The sequence below is a fragment of the Haematobia irritans genome, chromosome 2 (assembly GCF_050003625.1).
Source record: "Haematobia irritans isolate KBUSLIRL chromosome 2, ASM5000362v1, whole genome shotgun sequence".
Classification (NCBI taxonomy): Eukaryota; Metazoa; Arthropoda; class Insecta; order Diptera; family Muscidae; genus Haematobia; species Haematobia irritans.
The window spans coordinates 226,365,849-226,387,136 of NC_134398.1; the positions used below are offsets into that span (position 1 = coordinate 226,365,849).

Here is a 21,288-nt window from a genome sequence, read left to right on the forward strand (position 1 = left end):
AGCACAAAACATCTGATACGTCAGTACGAAAATGGGACGGATATACAAATAATAGACGCTTCTACGTATCGCCAACAGAAACATCCGTTTGAAACGATGGTGTGATCCTGGAACATATCTTCGCCTACAACTAGTCTTAGAAGCTATTACATTACCAGCCGAACTCCTCAAGTTACCAGGACTATTCTACCATAATACTGCAACGATGTCATTTCCAAATACACATATTTTTTACTGATAATGAATTATATACAAAAAAAATACTAAAAACGAATATTCCATGTTATGGGCAAATTGTGAAATACAAAGCTTACATCGTTTCATTCTCATCGTTATCATATTTCCTACACCTATCTGTGTTCCATAATAAAAAAATACCATTTACACAATATTCAAAGTTTATAAGTATATTTGAAATTTAGAGTTCTTTAAAAAATATCCGATCTCATACAACAAAAAAGCAAAATACTTTAAGAATTGGTAGGTATGAAGAGTATGAGTACCACGAATGATAAAAGATTTTAAGCGTATCCTTCTCAAAGTATGTGGTACTGAAATTTGTACGGATTTAACTGCATAGTTTTTTGGTTCATTGTTATCCCCTTTCGTTGGAAAACTCTATTAATCTTGGTTTCCTAATTCTTCTTTAGTTTAAAACTCGGTTGTAATCAAAATTTTTCTTTTAATTAAAATATTCTACTACACCATTCACCACTCATAGCTTTTCGATTAGCCACACTATAAGATTCTTTACAAACACAGACATTCCGTACGGAATAACTCATAAGATTCTTTAAAAACACATACAGTTCGTACGGAAAAACTTATAGTCTGGACGACGCATAAATCGTTCACTCTCTTCCCTTCAAATCGATTTTGGCCTATTAAAGCACGGTATGATAGCCCTTGAGAAAATTGCCTAGTTTTTCTTAAGCTCGGTATGCACCTCTTAACATAAAATGACAAATCTCTTATAAATCACAACTGTCACGGGATGTTTATCAAGTGTTTTCGTTTTAACATATTGCTAACGAAAATTCCATGTGCCGTTATTATCGATTTTATAAATACATTCCAAAACTGTGTTATCGGCGCGCGAACGAAATTTCCGCTAGAGGTGCATACCGGTCTTTACCCAACTGAGATAAGATGGAAAGAAAAACAATTGCCTTTTTAAAAACCACGCATATAATGTGATTTTATGTTGATATAATGCAATAAGCTGTTTTAGCTTTATTACCGTGTATTTCAACCAGCATTGCCACAATCAATTTTTATTTTGGACCGACATTTTTCCAAAATTGGACCAAAATTCGTACCAACGGACCATTTTTCCAAATTAAATTAATATAATTTAAAAGTTAAAATTTTTCCGAAATTTTACTTCGATAGAAAATTTTGTCAAATTTTTATTTCTATAGAAAATTTTATCAAAATTTTACTTCTATAATTTTTTTTCCAAAGTTTTATTTCTATAGAAAATTTTATAAAATTTTTATTTCTATAGCAAATTTTATCCAAATTTTACTTCTATAGAAAATTTTTGCAAAGTTTTATTTCTATAGAAAATTTTGTCAAAATTTTATTTCTATAGAAAATTTTGTCAAAATTTTATTTCTATAGAAAATTTTGTCAAAATTTTATTTCTATAGCAAATGTTGTCAAAATTTCATTTATTTAGGAAATTTTTGTCACAATTCCACTTCTAGAGAAAATTTAGCCAAAATTTCATTTCTATAGAAAATTTAGCCAAAATTGTATTTCTATAGAAAATTTAGTCAAAATTTTATTTCTATAGAAAGTTACGAAAAATTCTATTTCTATATAAAATTTTTACAAAGTTTTTGCATAATTTTCTATCTATAACATTTTTTTCTGTTTATTTCTGTACAAAATTTTGCAAAAATTGTGTCAAAATTGTATTTCTACAGAAAATTTTCTCAAAATTTTGAAAAATTTTCGATTTGGCGAAAATGGACCAATATCAACCAAATTCCATTTGTCCGTCCATCGGACCAAATTTCAAATTTAATGATTGTTTGGGCCAATTTTGGTCCGATGGGACCAAAATGGCAACTCTGATTTCAACTATGTTCATATGTAGAAATATGGCAACTACTGCAACTCCGAAAACACTTTGACATTTTATCAGCTGTTTTCTTTCTCTTTCGTTGTTGGATTGTATTGGGTTTGGTGTGTTCGGTGGTTTCTTTGCTGAAAATCTTGGAATATTTCTTTTTCAATTAAAATCAAAGCAAAATGACGTTAATAAAACGTTTGGTTACGAGTAATTTGGTTTCACGTTTAAATAACCTGAAGAACCAAAGTCATGTAAGTAGTTTTCATTGATAAATTTCTTGAGGAAAACTTGGACGAGGTTATGTAATTTTAGCCGTGTAAATTGTCTTATTCTCTATCCAATTACATCTTACAGAAAAGCTATTGCACCCATTTGAAGTTTGCCGAACACAAACCTATTGAGAAAATCCGTAACATCGGCATATCAGCGCACATAGATAGTGGAAAGACTACGTTGACGGAACGTATTCTCTTCTATACCGGTCGCATTGCACACATGCACGAGGTCAGAGGCAAGGACAATGTTGGTGCCACAATGGATTCCATGGAACTTGAAAGACAACGTGGTATCACCATTCAATCTGCCGCCACCTATACTCTTTGGAAAGATACCAACATTAACATCATCGATACTCCTGGTCACGTGGATTTCACTGTGGAGGTGGAAAGAGCATTGCGCGTCTTAGATGGTGCCGTATTGGTGCTTTGCGCTGTAGGAGGTGTTCAGAGTCAAACACTTACTGTAAATAGGCAAATGAAACGCTACAATGTCCCTTGCTTGGCTTTCATTAACAAACTTGATCGTATGGGCTCCAATCCATACCGAGTGCTCTCCCAGATGAGGTCTAAAATGAATCACAATGCTGCATTTATACAATTGCCCATTGGTTTGGAAAGCGATTGCAAAGGCATTGTAGATTTAGTGGGAGAAAAAGCAATCTACTTTGAAGGTGCCTTGGGTACTCAAATAAGGTACGATGAAATTCCGCAAGACATGCGCACGGAATCAGCGGAAAGACGCCAGGAACTAATTGAACATTTGTCAAATGTTGATGACACCTTGGGAGAAATGTTTCTGGAGGAGAAAACTCCAACCGAGGACGATATAAAAGCGGCTCTGAGAAGATCTTGTATTAAGCGTACATTTACCCCTGTCCTCGTGGGTACTGCACTGAAGAACAAAGGTGTTCAACCTCTTTTAGATGCTGTTGTTGATTTTCTACCAAATCCCGGTGAAGTAGAGAATCTAGCTCTAATTGAGGAAGAAGGCAAAGAACCGCAATCCATTGTATTAAATCCGGCTCGTGATGGCAAAGACCCTTTTGTTGGTTTAGCTTTCAAATTGGAGGCTGGTCGATTTGGCCAGTTAACGTATCTTCGTTGTTACCAAGGTGTGCTTCGTAAGGGTGATACCATTTTCAATGCCAGAACCAATCGCAAGGTTCGCCTGGCTCGTCTAGTGCGTCTGCATTCAAACAATCTTGAAGATGTCAACGAAGTATACGCTGGTGACATATTCGCCTTGTTTGGAGTAGATTGTGCCTCCGGTGATACATTTACCACAAATCCCCGAGATGGATTATCTATGGAATCCATCTATGTACCTGACCCAGTTGTTTCCATGGCAATTTCACCCAACAATCCAAAAGACAGAGATAATTTCGCCAAAGCCGTTGCCAGATTTACCAAAGAAGATCCCACGTTCCATTTCTACTTCGACAATGATGTTAAGGAAACTTTGGTATCCGGTATGGGAGAATTACATTTAGAAATCTACGCCCAGAGAATGGAAAGAGAATACAATTGTCCAGTGACATTGGGCAAACCCAAAGTAGCATTTAGAGAAACTCTAGTTGCACCCTGCACATTCGATTATCTCCATAAAAAACAATCTGGAGGTTCTGGACAATATGCCCGGATCATTGGTATAATGGAGCCCTTGCCACCAAATCAAAACACTTTATTAGAATTTGTAGACGAAACAGTGGGTACTAATGTTCCTAAGCAATTTATTCCCGGTGTGGAAAAGGGTTTCAGAGAAATGGCTCTTAAAGGCATGCTATCGGGTCATAAATTGGCAGGTATTCGTTTCCGTTTACAAGATGGTGGTCATCATATTGTGGATTCCAGTGAATTGGCCTTTATGTTGGCCGCACATGGAGCAGTTAAAGAAGTTTTCCAAAATGGATCATGGCAAATCCTAGAACCTATTATGATGGTTGAGGTCACAGCTCCAGAAGAATTCCAAGGTGCTGTAATGGGCCAGTTAAGTAAGCGACATGGTATTATAACGGGTACCGATGGTAATGAAGGATGGTTCACAGTCTATGCCGAGGTTCCCTTAAATGATATGTTTGGTTATGCTGGCGAGTTGAGGTATGTATCTGACGGTAATTCCTTTTAATAGCTAATATATTTGAGTTTTTACTTTTCATAACTCATCATCATAGATCAAGCACTCAAGGAAAAGGAGAATTCTCTATGGAATATTCCCGTTATTCACCATGTTTACCAGATGTACAAGAGCAAATTGTACGTCAATATCAAGAATCACAAGGGTTGGGCCAGACAGACAAGAAGAAAAAGAAAAACTAAGACTCCATCGTATCCCATCTTACTTTACGTTAACCATAAGTCGAATATTCTATTACTACATGTGTATTATAGCTCGTTCTCATATGCCGATAAATCAGTCAAAAATTTCCAAATTTCGTTCAATGGAAAATGGTTACGGAATTACTTTGGAGAACGTTATATGTTAGCAGCTCATTAATTCTAATTTTATTTTAAATAAATTTAAACATTTTTGTACAACTGTGATAAATAGTAAAGAAACAAAAGTAAAAACGATTTCTTTTTCTTTGGGAAATTTCGAGGGAACCATATAATTTGCGATAGTGAAAACATTGGAAAATGGTCTGAAAAATATGGAGGGACAATTTGGCACAGATTCGTTTTGTTTTGGACCCTGTAAATCTATTCCGAGGAAGCATTTCTTCTATGCAGTTTGTTTGGACAATTTGAAATCTGCTGGGCCTCTCTTCAACCACCAAAAAGATGTTCGGTCTGACAAAACTTAACCCCTTCGTTTCTAGAGTTTATTCCCAATGCAAGTTAAGAAAACTTCACATGCTATATCTCTTGGCAACCCTGAACTGAATAATTTTTCTCTTCTAGGGTCTCTATTATCCATAGGTGAAGTATTTAAATCTCCGATATCAAGAAGACGACAAAGTTCCAGCATAATACTTAAAATCTCTTTTTTAAATTACAAGAATTACCTGGAAGCGTCTGCTCTGCAAAACATACTCGGCAACTATTTAAAAATGTCCATGCTCTTAAATTTGCCAAAAAAAAAAGTAACACAAAAATTTCTCCAATTTCTTTGAAAGTTATCCACTAGTTAGGCGCTATAGAACATTTCTCCACTAGGTTTCTAATTCTTGTTCCATTCATTGCAATACTTTCCAAATATAATCGTTGCTGGTATGAAAACATTTTTAATGTATCCTATTTGATTTAACAACTTTTATTATAAATCTATACCAAAGCACATCTCTTCTTAAACTTGGTTCAATTTGAACTTTTCTCCCTTGGCAAATGCGTCTGTACGATGCATTTGGAAAAGCAAACGATCTTCAATGTGTTTTACAGCTTCAACAGTCAATACCAATGTTTCATGTTTTAACATTGAATAACAATTTAAACTGAAAGCTGGCATCAGATTAACATAACCCAAAGAATCAGTTGCATAGCAAATGTTTTCGGGGAATTCGGCATTTCTGTAACAAAAATTAAATGTTTAAATACATTTTCGATTTCTTTTTCATGGTATACATACTTATCGACAATCAATACCGAAGGACCCCAATTTCTCTCTTTAATCAAATCCTTAATAAACTCGGGATCTTTGCTGGGAATTTCTACATCGTTGATAATATGCAAATCATCTTGAGCTAATTTAACACTCAATGTCGATGTCAGACCCATTACCCGTTTAAAGAATGGCAGCATATAAAAATGTGTGGTTGGGGATCGTGGACCATGTGCAATACCACCACCCTTGAGCAATGGGGAACGGATCGATCCATGACGTGCTCTTCCACCACCTTTTTGTGGCCAAGGCTTACGTCCGCCTCCACGAACTTCTGCTCTGGTCTTTGTATGGGCAAAACTTACATAACGATATTTTCGCTGCCATTCAATGTTTTCCTGAATTACATCCACCCTTGGTTGAGTTGCAAAAATGTCTGGGTGCAATTCGATCAAACCCAATTTGCGCTCTTCTACTGCATCAACATTTTCTATCCATGCTTGGCGACAATCTTTAAGATTCACCGGGGAAAAGTCTTTAAATGTTTGTGGTACCAATATAATTGGCCCAGGCTGTGGTGGTGTTACTGGAGTTTCCTTCTTTTCGGCAACGAAATCTTCATTAGGTAATCGAAGATTAGTGGTACAGGAATTGCTTCTGGTGGCCGGCACAAGAATCAACTTTGCTTTATTCAATAAACCTAACATTTTCACTAAAATATTATTGTACCAGATGCAGGTAAAACTATTTGCTTGACATTTCACAATTCCGAATAAACCGTTTGACGTTTAATGAAAATCACACTTGCTTTGACATTTTAAGTTAGTATTGTTTCTAAAGGTATCTTTACACAATCAAATATTTTTGGATTTGCCAAACTACCAACAGATGGCACTACAATAAATACAAATTCTAGTTGACCTTCAATACCCTTTGAAATGGTTTGTGCAAAATGTTGACGAAATCATTGAAATTGTGTTGAAAATAGAATTTTGTTTATTTTAGTGGGCTGTTTTGGTCAATATATAAACGATTGGAGAATACTCTGGAAAGTACTATCTTTAAATACAACAAAAAAAAGAATAAAATATGGACAACCCAAACAAATATTTGAAAAACGATAAATTTAAAAATTGTTCAAACATTTTTTTCTAATATTCATGATGAGAAATTGTTGTGAAAATCGCGTTTTCAGCAAAAAACAGACATTACCCTCCACAATAGAATACAACATACTAGCAATAATTTCTTTGAAAACATATTTGAAATCGTGTTTCCAATGTTTATGTACCTGGATACCTGGAGAAAGTCGTTTGATTATGCGAATCTCCCGAATTCTCTCGCTTCTCACTTCGAATATTTTCGTAAGGAGTCTGAAGATTAATGTGATTGTTGACTTTAGAATAAGGAAAGGATCAAGGTTACGACGATCGAGAATATTGAGATCCTGTGTCCTTTGAATGCCATACACTTTCGATATGTAGTGACATATATTTTTTTCTATCTCATTACGAAGACAATTTCTATTGACTACATTATACGTTGACACAGATATCATATGTTAATTTTCTGACATTGTGTGTTTTTTGAGGTATTTGGGATTTACCGCTGATCAAAGTCATTTTCCAATTGTCACCAAATGCTGCTAATGTGGTCATTTGTTTAAATATATGGAAAACATAAAAAAACTTAAAACTGGTATTATCCAATATCAAATACTACAAGCGCACTCCTTTATGGATAATATATGTTGTTTAATAAAACACAAATTCTATCAGTCGCATCATAAAGCTATTTTCCATATTTCTCAATAACACATTATCATCATTTGGTGGCAATTGGATTTTTTTTCTTCATTTCCCATCATATGACTTAAAATCATCAAAAATCCATTGTTTAGAAAATACCCACAAAAATCATCTTGTGCGAGCCTTATGAAAACACAAACCATTGATGAAGAATAACCCCATAAATTCCCAAAATTTAAATTTTCTTTAGTGCGCGGCGCTAACTAGCTCAGTTATCTTTGTCGTCAAGGTATCGCAATGAGATATTTGAAAACAGCGATGAGCGCAAACTCAGATAACCAGGTGCAGGTAGTTTAATTGAGTTGGAGATTTTATCTATGGAGATAATATCTTTTGACTTAACTATTTACATGTTGTTGATAGACAATACTGTGGAAATTGTTGTTGCTAAAATTTTCTTTAGATAAACAAAGGCAAGGACGTTGTTGTTACTAAAATTTTCTTTAGATAAGCAAATACTGTGAACCTTTATACATCCCAGCCTTCAAGATTTAGTTGCATTTCTGCGTTTGAAATTGAAACACCATTCGAGATATCCGCTTAGGTACGAAGTGAGTTGTAAGTTATTCTCTAAAAGTTGCACATTATTATCACTTGACGACAAATGGTGACTGTGAAAGGATTAAAAAATATATACAATAAAATGTGATTTTGTACTTAAAACATTTTTCAATTAAGTGACACTAACTAAAAATGGAACTAAATTGTAGAATGAATATCAAAATAGTGGACATTTGCTCAATCAATTTAGTTTCAATTTTATTTAAATAAAAACAGCAGATCGTAACAAATAATGTTAAACAAAAAATTCGTTTTGAATGGAAATATCCAATTTATAAGAGTTTAAAAAAATAGTTCTGAAATTTCATGTTTTATTTATCTCTTTGATGCAAATTTTATTAAAACTTGATGGGAAATACCCCAAAGCAACTTTTCAAAATGTTTATATTCTCCCATGTACGAATTCGAAAAACGCAAAATTTTACGTAAATATTTTGTATTATTTTTCATTGTGATTCGGAAACTAGCAATTGAGGAAAATTTTGCGTTTTGCGAATTCGTAAACCAGGGCAGGGGTATTATATATAAAGGTGATTACTATATTCGTATTTTTCACAAAAACACAAAATTAAAAGTACAAAAATCTGTATGAAGACGATTATATTTTTATAAAGTGAAATAATGAATGGAAAAAATCTAAGGAATTGATTGTGAACCATTTTATATTGATAATTAATTTAAAAAAGTAACCGTGAAAACAAGATGGTTTTCAGCTTGAAAACTGAACATAGTACTCAGCTTAATGGATTAATAAAGAAAAGTAATCATGAACAAATGCAGATTTTATCTCCTAAACCCAAACTTAATACCCGCCTTAAAATAAATCAAAGCAGTACAACATCAGAACATTTTTTGTTAGATTCTACTAAAACTTTGCGGAGAATGGCACAAGGCAACAATTGAAAAAGTTTATGTTTTAAAATTATCAAAAAATGTAACCGTGAAAAAATTACGGACTTTAAGGCCGTTGCTATATTTGGTTTTTGTTTTTGTAATAGATTTTGAAGCATATGTTTTTTTTAATTGAAGTGTATGTTCTGTCTCTTTTTTCGTTTTTTTTTCTTTTATTTGTATTAACTTCATATTAAAAATCTTACCGCGAAAAAGTGATTTTCAGTACGAAAACCAAACTTGATATTAAATCAGTTTGTTGCAGTTTTTGAAATGTAGCATTTTTTCGTTTTATATTAGCAACACTGGCATAAAAGTAAAGACTTGCAGTTTATGAACACAACCAATTTGCCATATAAACAGAGTTGCCCCATTGTCGGCGGAGCAAATATCCATTTTAATACAATTTTACGCACATAATTCAAGCATTAAATTTTGGCAAAACCTAGTTATATCAAAAACAAATGAAACAAATATTATATGTTCTATATGGAGAACTTCAATGTGGACAAATTTTACAGTATGCGACATAGGTTTTATTTTTTATAATACCCGGTTTTTGTTGTGAAACAATTACCTACAATCTGGCCATACTATGGCAACTGCTTACATTTTATTCAGGGTTTAGACAAATCACAAAATTCATTCGAAGAAAGACAACCAATCAGAACGAAACAGTGAGACAGTTCGGAAGCGAGTATAATCAAATCGCGAAATCTTTTGTGTTAAATAATCTACGATTATTATAATAAGAGTTCCCCAAAAGTTGAAAATCAATTAATGGAAGATTTTTATCATAACTAATAATCCGTCAAAGTAATAAAAACCAACTAATATTATATATTAAAATACTAAAATCATAATCAAGTTGTTGTTGTTAATCGTTTTGCGTGATAAAATAAAAAGCTTGACTTGTGATTTCGTATAAAAATACTTACAAAACTTTGGTTTATTCCGCTCTGCCTTCTTTTGTGTTATAAAAAATTCATGTATACCAAGTGTGCAAGTGTATTTGGTATATGAGTATCGTGTAGACAATAACAACAAGTGTCATTTTCCATTTACGCGTTAATAAAGTGTGGAAATTATACCATAATTATAGAGGATGATGATAGTTAGCAATTAGAATATTTTAGTTGCTATTTTGATAAGAAATTTAATTTTTTCTGTTGCACTTTTGCTTTATTATCGAAAACTAATAGTTTTTTTCATTTCCTACTATTTTTGTGCAACCGTGCTATAAAAAATATTTCCATTGCCATCTCCTATAATTGTACGATCGTTACTGTTTTTCATTGTAGATAGTCTGCGGAATTAAGATCACAAAAAATAATAATAATTGCTAAAAACGGCATTAAAAACAAAAAAAAATATAACAATATTCAAATTGCAAGAAGTGCAAAATAAATTTTTAAAAATAATCACCATAGACAAAATACAGCAACAAAATGTGGCAACCAACACCGTCATCGTCGTCGTCAAGTGATAATAAGAACAATAGCAAGGAAGTGGCAGACGATTGTAAATGCGATAGTAGTGGTGGTGTTACAGATCAATTACAACAACCATTGGCATCAGATCTTCAAAGAAGTAACAGTAAACAGCAACAAACGTCAACATTTGGCGGTCAGTTGACAGAAGGAAATACCACAAATAAACAACACCAGGGGGATATACCTGCAACTATCGGAGAAGGAGGTGAAAAGAAATTCTTGGAATCCACAACCGACGAAGCAACAGACTCGGGCTTCATTTCGGGACCACAAACATCATCATCGATAAACATTATTGGTAGTGAAGAAGCTGTCGGTGCTGTCGGCGGAAGTGGTGATTTGCAAAAATTTAATATTCGACCTGATTCTTCACATTCTCTGGATCAACATAAACAGCAGCAGTACGAAATCTCCAACTTGGATTCGGGTTGCATTGACGAAGTTGAGGACGAAAACGGCACACATTCACAACAGTCATCTGCAACAACAACAACAGCACCCAACGAACAACAAATGCTTCTCAAAAACAATGTTGATGCTGGCATGTCGGAATGGTTTTGCAATCTCAGTTTGCAAAACTCTCCTGCGGGAACCAGCGCCACCAACAATACCACATCTGCCCCCCAACAAAACCGTACAAATAATCTAAATAATTTAGATGCACCAAAAACCAGATCTACTAAACAAAAACCTCCCACATCACCATCGACCACATCATTACCCACCGTTTATCAGCAACAACAACAACAGCATTATCAACATGCAGCAGCTGGATCATCTGCTACGACGCCACAACAACAAACACCAAACGCCGCTCCCACCGCCATCAATAGTAGTGTACCATCCCATATAACTCCATCGAATGCCTGGGAATATTACTATCAACAGAATGATGATGGAGATACGTAAGTTATATTTTAAATAATGTCCTTAGTTGACCTTTACTTGTATATTTGTTGAGGGGAAAATAGAAGTGGATTGAATTTACATTAGATTTTTTAATATATGGCTCTATAGAAGAAGACAAGTGGGGGTCTTTTAATGACTGGCATTTGAAGCATTAGTATTTCCATTGCAAAAAAAAAACTATCTCGACGTATTCTCTTCCTATTTATAAACTAGGGGTCAAAACAAAATGTCCAAGGTTAAGGTTTTATAAATAACTACTCGTACACTTTATGGTCTATCCTGAAACGGGGAAAAACCCAAAACTTGTTAGGTGTACTTAAACTTCTAATTTTGGTTGTAACAAGCACTAGCAGCATATCATGATGTGTAACATCAACTCCAAACATGGACAAACTACAATTTTAGGTGCGGTCTAAAATTGTGTATCGCATTCGGACTGGACTTTAAGAATAGCCGCTATCTTTGATTTAAAAAGAGCTCAGAGCTACATTCATTCAAAATGAAACAACCTTTGTTGGAGGAAGGTACATTCTTGATACAGTAGGATAATACATTATTCCCCAATTAAAATTCGATTTAATCGAATGCCACATACGAAATAAAAGGCTGTAATCCAAAGAACACGAATATCTCAATATCGAAAGCCAATAAAGACAATTGCAGTATAAAAACTCATATGAAATGAATTAGGGTACACATTTGATCTTTGTACCCGTCTAGGTCTTCTTGATTAATTTGGTTGAAGAGGAAAATTCTGTCTTAATTAATTTACGCTGGGAGAAAATTAAAACCGTAACCTAGGTTTAGTGGATATATATGCTAGATGTATATCCACATGCCAGTAAGTACTTACGTACGTCTAGGTCTTCTTGATTAATTTGACTGAAGAGGAAAATTCCGTCTTGATTAATTTTTCGCTGGGAGAAAATTAAAACCGTAACCTAGGTTTAGTTAGCATATATATCCACATGCCAGTAAGTACTTAACCATCGACTTTTTGTTCACTGCCACATACACCGTAAGGAAATAACATAAAAATGACCTTTGTACCAAATGTATTGTGATACCATAGGAGATGAACTTCCCTCTATTTAAAGGGATTATATGGTGTGAAACCACTTAAAGAAGCTTTAATAGACCCAGAAGTGTCATTATCATTATTAAGAGTAGATAAAATCACGCTCAAATACACATGGCGTTCGGCCGAAGTTGGGATAGTAACCATGACCCTTTGTATCATTGTCCATAATTTCGAATTTATATCACAATCATAGAGAAATAGATATTTTGCTTTTAGAAGACTTCTTAATAGGTGAGTAGTCAAGTTTGAGAAAAAATACCTAAGACTTGGAGATCCTCTATGTTTTTCTTTGATTTTTCTATTATACAAAATAGACTCCAAGGGTTCAATAGGTATTAGTAATAAATTTCAAAATATCAATTTTAGTAAGTTTTTCAATGGTACGTACTTCTTAGGAGTTTGGTTTCGAAACCCAAATTTTCTGATGCCTTTTTTAATAGCTTATAATTTTTTTGAATAGTTAGGGGTTTCAGTATGAAATTTCTGAGGCCTTTTTTAATAGCTTATAATTTTTTTGAATAGTTAGGGGTTTCAGTATGAATTTTTTTAAATTCACATTCCTTTTTACAAGTGAAATGTAAGACACATGATTCTATCTAGAAATGATTTAAACACTTCAGTATAGTATTTTTATGGGAGTTTAAGATGTAAACCCAAATGTAATAAATTCCTACCTGCGTGAAAACTGTAAATCAGATCTTATTGTTTTTATTTTCTTCCATGGGATTAGCTATTGAGAAACGTTATCCGACCTACCTAACTAAAATCATACAAATAATATTAGCATCATAAAAACCTGTTGCATTCTAACATAGTAAATATCCGCAGAAATTCCCAAAATTAGTCGCACAGGTTTCTATGTAAGGCATGTTTTATGACTGTGGCTTTAGAATAGCGCACAGTTTAGATCTTAAACAAATTAACAACAAAAGGGCAAACTAATCCAACAAAGAAAAACAACAGGAAACTGTAATTCCTTAGTCCTAGCATATCAGGTGTCTCACGTTTTGGTTTAAAGCAGGTGTTTGCCTTAATGACTACGTGTGTTGTGTACGATATGGTATATAGGGAGCATAGCATGTAAATAAATTCGGATGTTTATTGTTCATCGTGTCCTTTCATAAGAAATTTTTTAGTAACTATGTAACTTTTTTATTTTCTTTTGTTTTACAGACCATTACATTTGGCTTGTATATCAGGCTATGTAGATGTCGTTGCTGCTTTAATACGCATGGCTCCTCATCCCTGTTTATTCAATATACAGAATGATGAAGCTCAAACACCATTACATTTGGCCACATTAACAGCACAACCAAAAATTATAAGAATGCTATTAATAGCAGGAGCAGAGGTAAGGATTACAAATATTTCAAGAAAATAGAAATTTCACCGATAATTTTTATCATGACGTGGGTGAATCATAATAAATTTATTCACCAATATTTTTCTCTAGAAAAATGTCTAGGTCAAATACAAGTAAAAGAATCTATGAAAATAATTGTTCTCTCCGTATATAAAATTATCCGTAACTAATATAATAGTAGGCATATAATAATTTTTTAGATATAAGACCTGTCATCAAAATACATATTCTAAAAATTGGTCACAAGTGTTTACTGACAGTACTTTGTTTATCTAAGAAAATCGCGATGTTGTGACTTTCATTTCATTGTTATTTGCTCAATTTTGTTATTCAATATTTTAGTTATCAATTTTTACTGAAAAATTACTTGATCAGACATATCTATGTATATACAATATGTATTAATTTTTATGTATGTATGTATCTATCTTTAATCGTTATTGTTTTCCTTCCGAATTCTTTTTTTTTAGCCAACAGTACGAGATCGTCATGGTAATACAGCTTTACATCTCGCTTGTATGTCGGGCGAAGAACAATGTGTAAGAGCTTTAACCATGTCAATCGGTGCTTCCGAAGTTAATGAAGCCCACAGACAATATGGCCATCGTTCCAATGATAATTCCTATGTAAAATATGCCCATTTACCTTCAGATTTGGAAATACGTAACTACGATGGTAAGTGTTTTGTTCATATTTTATTAATCTTATCTCAATAGGTTTGTTGAAACTAAAAAGACAAATACTACTTATCACATATATGATATCATCAGTTTGTTGGTTATAGTGTTCTAAATAGAAAAAAAAAAACAATATTTATAATATGTATATGCAGACATCCCGTCCACCTTAAAGAAAATTTTAAATTTGGTTTTGTACATTTTTCGATTTTGGCATCTTACCGCTGCTGTTCATGGCTAGCCATAGTCATAGACATTAATTTTTTGCCTTCGAACAACAAATAGCGTATAGAGAAAAATTATTTCAATTTTTAAAAATAGAATTTCGATCTAGTACATTTGCAGATAGTATGATGCGGATGGGTGAACTTTTTCGCTGTAGAATTTTCCGATTAGTCGATGTCTGCTTTTTTTTTACAAAATTATACATACTATGTATATATGTATCTGCTGATGTGAACCACCAAGTGAATACAGTAATTCACAAAATGTTTCTTACACAGAAAAAATATCACCAAAATATTTTCAATTAAACAGTTGATTGAAGTTGAACAAATTTTCAAAAAATAAATAAATTTATACAATTAAATTTTTAATCAAGATAGAAACATTAAGTTAATTAAGTCAATGATTGAACATTTTCAAATATTTAATTAAAAAATCAATGATACAATTACCCAGCGAAAAAGCATCGCCAAAAAAGTAGTGAAAATGTTCTTTTTTGGATCCGGAAGTGGTGCCAAATTGACGCAGAAGCGATGAATTTAACATGGGCTTGTCATAGGACGGATGTCCAGCATTTCAGCAGCCGCTGCACTGTATTTGCATCACATCTTAAGATGTGAGTCGAATTCAGTGTTTTGGATGTGAATTAAGAAATTTTGTGATATTTTGACAAATAAATAATTTTTAAAATTTTTTATGATTTTAATGTATATAACGCTTGTCTGGTACGTTTGTTATCAAAAATTTTCAAAAATTTGCAATTTTCCTAGAATGGATTTAACATTTTTTTCGGCTAAATTTAAATAATTTGTACCATTTTATTAATTCTTAATCTGTTTTAAACATAAAAATAAATTTCCCATTAAAAATATGAAAAAAGCGTGTTATAGAAAAATTGACTCAAATGAACTTCCTGTACAGTTAAAATAAAGAACATCTTTCGGAGCACATTTTTGGAAGTTCTTTTAAAGTTGTGCCTTGAGAACCACTTCCAATTTTTTTTTTGCTGGGTAACTTTTTAATCAAACTCGGAAGATTAGGTCAGTTAAAATAGTGATGGAATTTTGAATTAAAATATTATTTCAAACAATTCAATTTTTTAATCAAACTAAAAATACAAAGTCAGTTAGAATTTTATTGAAAATAGTTACGTTCATTATTAAAAAATTAATTAAGGTTTTTTGATTGCATCGATTAAAAAATTGATTGGATAAATTAATTTTGTGATTGAATCAGAAAAAAAATTGTTGTGTGTATATATTGTTTGTTAGAAGTGTGGTTACAGTTTACTAAATTAAAACGAAAAAAAAAAACTTCCAAATTTCAAGCGCGTAGTAAAATTCTACAATCCCCGATTTTATTGCAAGTTATGAAAGAGATCCTTCTATTTTTTTTGTTGTATGGAAACTTTGTTTATTTAGTGTAAAACATTTTTAGCACTAAAATTTTCTGAATTTTGTTTATAAATACTCGTATATTCATGCAATATATGTACATATGTGTTTGGTTATACTTTGCCATTAACATATATTAAAGAGAACAGAACATTTTCTTTGACGTCATTCAATAAATAATTTATCTATATAACGGCACATGACTATGACTCGGGGTGCTATAGCATGCAATGTCTCGGAAAAATGCCAAAAAGTTTTCATCCCATTTGTTTAACAAAAATACAATATTGAATAATTTTTGGTCTGAATATATATTCTCAAAATTTTAATATGGTGGGAGCTAAACCCTCTCACTGCACCACATTAAAATGAAATTAAATTAAAGAAATTAACTTAAAAATAAAATATCACTTGATGTATACCCACCTTCAGAATATTAATTGAGTATTCTAACGAAATTGCCGATTTTAATTTCAGTTATATATATTTTTTAATATATTTTGTTTTAAATTTCATAAATCTGTTAGTATTGGACCAGTATCAAAACTTGTAGTAGTAGCTGGCAACAACTAACTGATGTAATTTTTATTGGTTCACAACCTCTAGTTAAATCAAAATAACTTATTTAAGAAGGTCATTGGCCATATTATAGAAATACATTCGAACCACTCAATTATTGTTGTTTATAACCTTTACATGGATATACAAATGTCTCGTGCGAAGTCATATATGGTAATAATAATAGTAAAAACCAAACACATTGATACAATTAAAAATCATTGTAAATGGTTATTTTGCTATGTATGTATGTCTTCAATCTGAAAGCCTTTTTCATTGAAAATTTTCTCTATTCATCTTCCACTTGCGTGTTTGTGGAAAATATTTTTAGAATAGGCTATTTCATTTGACTACACTTTACAACAAACTAATGTATATTCTAAGTTTGTTAATGCTAATTGATACAATTCTTGTGAGTACTCATTGAAAAGAAAATGAGAATGAAGTAATGAAATATTTCATATTTTCGTAATATATATTGACCTTCTATTTGGGAAACTTTCAATATATACTATTGTATATATTTCGTTTGCTAGTGTTATTATATTTAGCAATGTCTTTGTTTGTGAAATAAAAATATAACCTCCACATTTCCTTAACCTGTAGCTATAAAGGGGAGTTATTTTCCTAGATATGATGATGAAAGAAAGGAAAACCAAACTCACTTTCGCAAATTACTAAACGCAAAACACTGAAACCCCCACATGGGTTTTTCTTTCCGTCCCATAAAATGTTCATTTCCATTTTACATCATCCCAAGGCGGCCGTATATAGACGCCCCTTCTGTTGCCGTTTTCCTTTTCGTTTAATTTTAGTTTTGCCGTCTCGTATTTTTGTTTTATTTTTGCTTTTCCATTTTGCCATTTCGGTTGTCTCTTCTCCCTCTGTGTGTCGCTTTGGTCGTTTTTCTGCCGTTTGCTGCTAAATATAAAAATATTTTGGGTTTTTCCCAAAAACACACACAAAATACAGAAACATTGAAATTTGTTGCTGTTGTATGGCAGTCAGTGACGGCGTTGAAGACGACTGAAATGGAGGGGGCGACCGTGACTAGCAGAGGGTGATGGGAATGGTTTGAAGATGGGCAAGTCAACGAATCGTTGTGAATATGCATGGGCCACATTGTATGTATGTATATAAACTTGTGAATATTTGAATATGTAGAAAAGATACTTACATACAGACGGTGAGACAATATTGGCAGCGTCATACAAACGACGTTTATATCAACTTTTGCAAAACCGTCATAATAATATCTTTGAAGAAATACAAATTAATTCGAATGCGATTTATAAAAACAACGAGCCCGAGAGACATTGTTTAACTACAACAACCGTTTGTCTATCGACATAGGTGGACATAAATACCCTTCATTACATATGCACACACGTACAACATATGTTTATAAAAAAATGAAATCAATTCCATTCGATTGTTTTTGTAACATTTAGGTTCCCCACAATTTTGATATCTGAAGATGATGATAATGTTGGTGAGATGTTGCTGTTAATGATAGCAATGTTGACAAGTTCCGATGATATGAGTGTGACCAGAAAATCCATCAATAACTTTTACTATTGACGGCATACTTGGCGGCAAATATTTTTGCCTATCGAAAGATAGAGATTACGATTGATCGCCCCTAATTTTGTTTTGGACATTAGAAATTTTATTCGACCTTAACTTAAATGGTTCTAAATTGTCTTAAATTTAACAAAAGTAAAATATTCACGTCTTTACGTCTTTATCTCCTCTCGGTAATGTTGGTTTCTGATTTCGTTTTTTTTTTTACAAAACGACCGAATAAAAACACTTTTTAGCTTTGATTGCAATCCCTAGGATGGCTGCTATATAAAATTGTTCAATTCTACGTAATGCCACAAGCTGCCTATGTAAATCAAATGAATTCCCCAATTAGTATATATTATCACAACACTCAATTTGTGTGCGTAAATAAAATGCGATAATTTAGCTTGGTGACCAAATGTTTTAGACGCCAGATCCCTACAATGATTTATTTTAATAATTCTCTACTTGAACCAGGTGCTAGCCAACTCTATACGAATGATACGTTATCATTTCTTTTGCCAATATCGTATTCACATTTTATAAATTTCCCTTTAGGGGTTTTCCTGATATTCGTAAATATTTATTGTGCTAATTGTTTTATGCTGGCAAGCAAAAAAAAAAAACATGATAAATAACCTGTCTAGCAAAAGCATTTTAAATTTTGTGATAATTGTTATCGGCTCTTATCTGCCTTCAATAACCTGGATGATACGGCTATTCCAGTAAACGACTGAACAAGAGAGGCTAATACTAGTGCAGTTAGTTCTTAATTAAATTTTGTTATCTTTTTTGTGTATAACTTGAGTTTTGAACATGGGCATTCCCCATAATTATAGACAGATAAGGGAACCTCCTCAACTTGTCCTATGTTGTATGGGGAAAAAGCAATTTAATCGATAATTTATATTGTTTAGTAGTGAGTAAGTAAAAATTTTGAATTAAGAGATAACAAAGAAAAAAAAACAGAGTAGAAAACGACGTCAACGAATCAAAAGATGTTTATCAGACGGTAAAGCATTTTATTTACTATATTCAATTGTTCTGAAGATATACTTAGAATGATTTAATTACTACGAAAATTAGTGTCATAATTGAATACAAATAAATACGTTAATAATGATTTTAGGGTTATTAAAATGACCCTATTTATAGTTTAAAAATATAAACATATATTTTTTGAAAGGTAATAAAATAATAACCAGGAAATAAAAAAGTTGTCCTTTCTATTACAATTAAAAAGCACAAATTTCTAATGTCATGGAATATGGCATTTGAAAGCAGAAGTCAAACTTTTAATGATACTAAAGTCACTTAAGTTTCAAGTCACTATGTATATCTTAGAGGTGTGCTCACGCACACTCACGAAAAGAAAACTTTACTCATGGACGAAAATGTCGTGACTCACGAAATAATTTTATGAATAATTTACCTGAGGGACGTGTCTGTCTGAGCGTTATTAAACTCTTAACCCTTTCACTACCGAAATAAACCTAATGTAAAAACCTTTAATTTTTCCTCTGTTTTTACTTGTATGTAGAACAAAAATTGTCATTTTGAAAACCTACCTCAATTACTTCAAGAGCTATATGAGCTTGTTCTGAAAATTTTATTCTTGAATTGTGACCGAATGGCCTTACGAAAATAAGCGCTATTCGGCCTATAATAGCATTCAAAGTGTGAGAAAAAATACAAAAAAGCCGAAAAAGTATCAGCTATAGTTTTCGTATGAATGTCCATTTACTAGAAACATACTGTAGAAAAATTGTCTCAAATTTTCGTATTTTTCGTTTATTGCTAAAGAAGTTTAAGAAAATAACTTATTTATATTAAAGCCTCTACTTTAAAATAACATCGAGAAATAAATGGAAAATAAGTGGGAAATTTTGGTCTCTTTTTCGAATGTCCTTGTAAGGGGACATCGGTAGTGAAAGGGTTAACATCCTAGGTGTCACTAAAAATGCAAATGAATTTAACTTTTAAGCGTTTTATGTTGGGGAGCGGGATTATTTTCGTGAGCGTAATTCGTTGCTCACGCACATTCACGAAGATATTGTTTTCGTGACTCACGCTCATGCACGACATATTGGTTTGTTAATCACTCCATTGACATAAGCGTGACTCACGACTCACGTGTGAGTCACGACAATTTCGTGCCACGTGCACACCTCTAATATATCTTCATTTTTCTTTATTCTCTTTACTATGGTTAGAATGAACTAAAACTTGCGGTCCTTGCGAATCGCGTTCCAATGAACTTTTATTATTTTTCCGCATTGAATCGAAATTCGAAAATATTAGATTCGAAATTTCCCTCAATACATACTGACATGTCCCCCCTACAAAAATAATAAAATTTAAAGTAATCTGCAAGCTTACTTTTACAACATAAACTCCTTCTATAATCTGTTTGTAAATTATTTTCAGTGCTGGCATGCATTTCTATGATGTAATATTTTGGCAAAACATTTTCTCGTTGATTTCCTCTTTTATATATAGCTTCATAATTTGTTTTTATATATTTTGGCAATATTACAAAATTCTAAAATTATCAATACGAAAGAATTAAAAATATTTTATTTTTTTTTTATATGGAAATGTGTTCAAAAATATTAGATTTGAAATTTCCATCAATATGCACATAAATTTTCATTCATTTCAATGACCTTACCAACGGACTCCCTATTTTCACCACATAAACCCCTTCGACAGATTGTTTATGATTTTCATTTCCCGTTTACTTCCTCTTTATATGATGTAGCTTCATAATTTGTTTTCATATTTTCTTGGCAATGTTATAAAATTCTAAAATTATCTATTCGAAATATTTTGAAAATACATATTTATTTCTTTATTATAGGTAAATATG

General features: G+C 32.4%; 4 protein-coding genes across 5 annotated transcripts in view; 3 read left to right on the forward strand and 1 right to left on the reverse strand.

The window, feature by feature from the left end:
• Ndae1 (Na[+]-driven anion exchanger 1) overlaps positions 1-391 on the forward strand; it is a 135,927-nt gene extending 135,536 nt beyond the window's left edge. For both annotated transcript variants that reach the window (XM_075297668.1, XM_075297674.1), the window contains one exon: positions 3-391. In XM_075297668.1, coding sequence (XP_075153783.1) covers positions 3-105 — 103 coding nt within the window. In that variant the 3' untranslated portion in view covers positions 106-391. The remainder of the gene's footprint in view (positions 1-2) is intronic.
• Positions 392-2,160: 1,769 nt separating this feature from the next.
• mEFG1 (mitochondrial translation elongation factor G 1) lies at positions 2,161-4,926 on the forward strand. The gene is made up of 3 exons (XM_075297675.1): positions 2,161-2,331; positions 2,435-4,455; positions 4,530-4,926. Exons 1-3 carry the CDS (start codon positions 2,260-2,262, stop codon positions 4,672-4,674), a joined length of 2,238 nt encoding a protein of 745 aa, XP_075153790.1. The 5' UTR covers positions 2,161-2,259; the 3' UTR covers positions 4,675-4,926.
• Positions 4,927-5,576: 650 nt separating this feature from the next.
• mRpL4 (mitochondrial ribosomal protein L4) lies at positions 5,577-6,687 on the reverse strand. The gene is made up of 2 exons (XM_075297676.1): positions 5,921-6,687; positions 5,577-5,861 (listed from the first exon to the last, which is right to left on the reverse strand). Exons 1-2 carry the CDS (start codon positions 6,598-6,600, stop codon positions 5,642-5,644), a joined length of 900 nt encoding a protein of 299 aa, XP_075153791.1. The 5' UTR covers positions 6,601-6,687; the 3' UTR covers positions 5,577-5,641.
• Positions 6,688-9,793: 3,106 nt separating this feature from the next.
• cact (NF-kappa-B inhibitor cactus) overlaps positions 9,794-21,288 on the forward strand; it is a 35,169-nt gene continuing 23,674 nt past the window's right edge. Inside the window, exons 1-4 of the mRNA XM_075297678.1 lie at positions 9,794-9,969; positions 10,455-11,551; positions 13,810-13,987; positions 14,470-14,674. Coding sequence (XP_075153793.1) covers positions 10,602-11,551; positions 13,810-13,987; positions 14,470-14,674 — 1,333 coding nt within the window. The 5' untranslated portion in view covers positions 9,794-9,969; positions 10,455-10,601. The remainder of the gene's footprint in view (positions 9,970-10,454; positions 11,552-13,809; positions 13,988-14,469; positions 14,675-21,288) is intronic.

Coding starts and splice junctions, on each gene's coding strand:
- mEFG1 (XM_075297675.1), top strand. CDS start 2,260: ATGACGTTAATAAAACGTTTGGTTACGAGTAATTTGGTTTCACGTTTA. Junction 2,332..2,434: donor ACCTGAAGAACCAAAGTCAT/GTAAGTAGTTTT, acceptor TACATCTTACAG/AAAAGCTATTGCACCCATTT. Junction 4,456..4,529: donor GGTTATGCTGGCGAGTTGAG/GTATGTATCTGA, acceptor TCATCATCATAG/ATCAAGCACTCAAGGAAAAG.
- mRpL4 (XM_075297676.1), bottom strand. CDS start 6,600: ATGTTAGGTTTATTGAATAAAGCAAAGTTGATTCTTGTGCCGGCCACC. Junction 5,862..5,920: donor TCGGTATTGATTGTCGATAA/GTATGTATACCA, acceptor TTTTTGTTACAG/AAATGCCGAATTCCCCGAAA.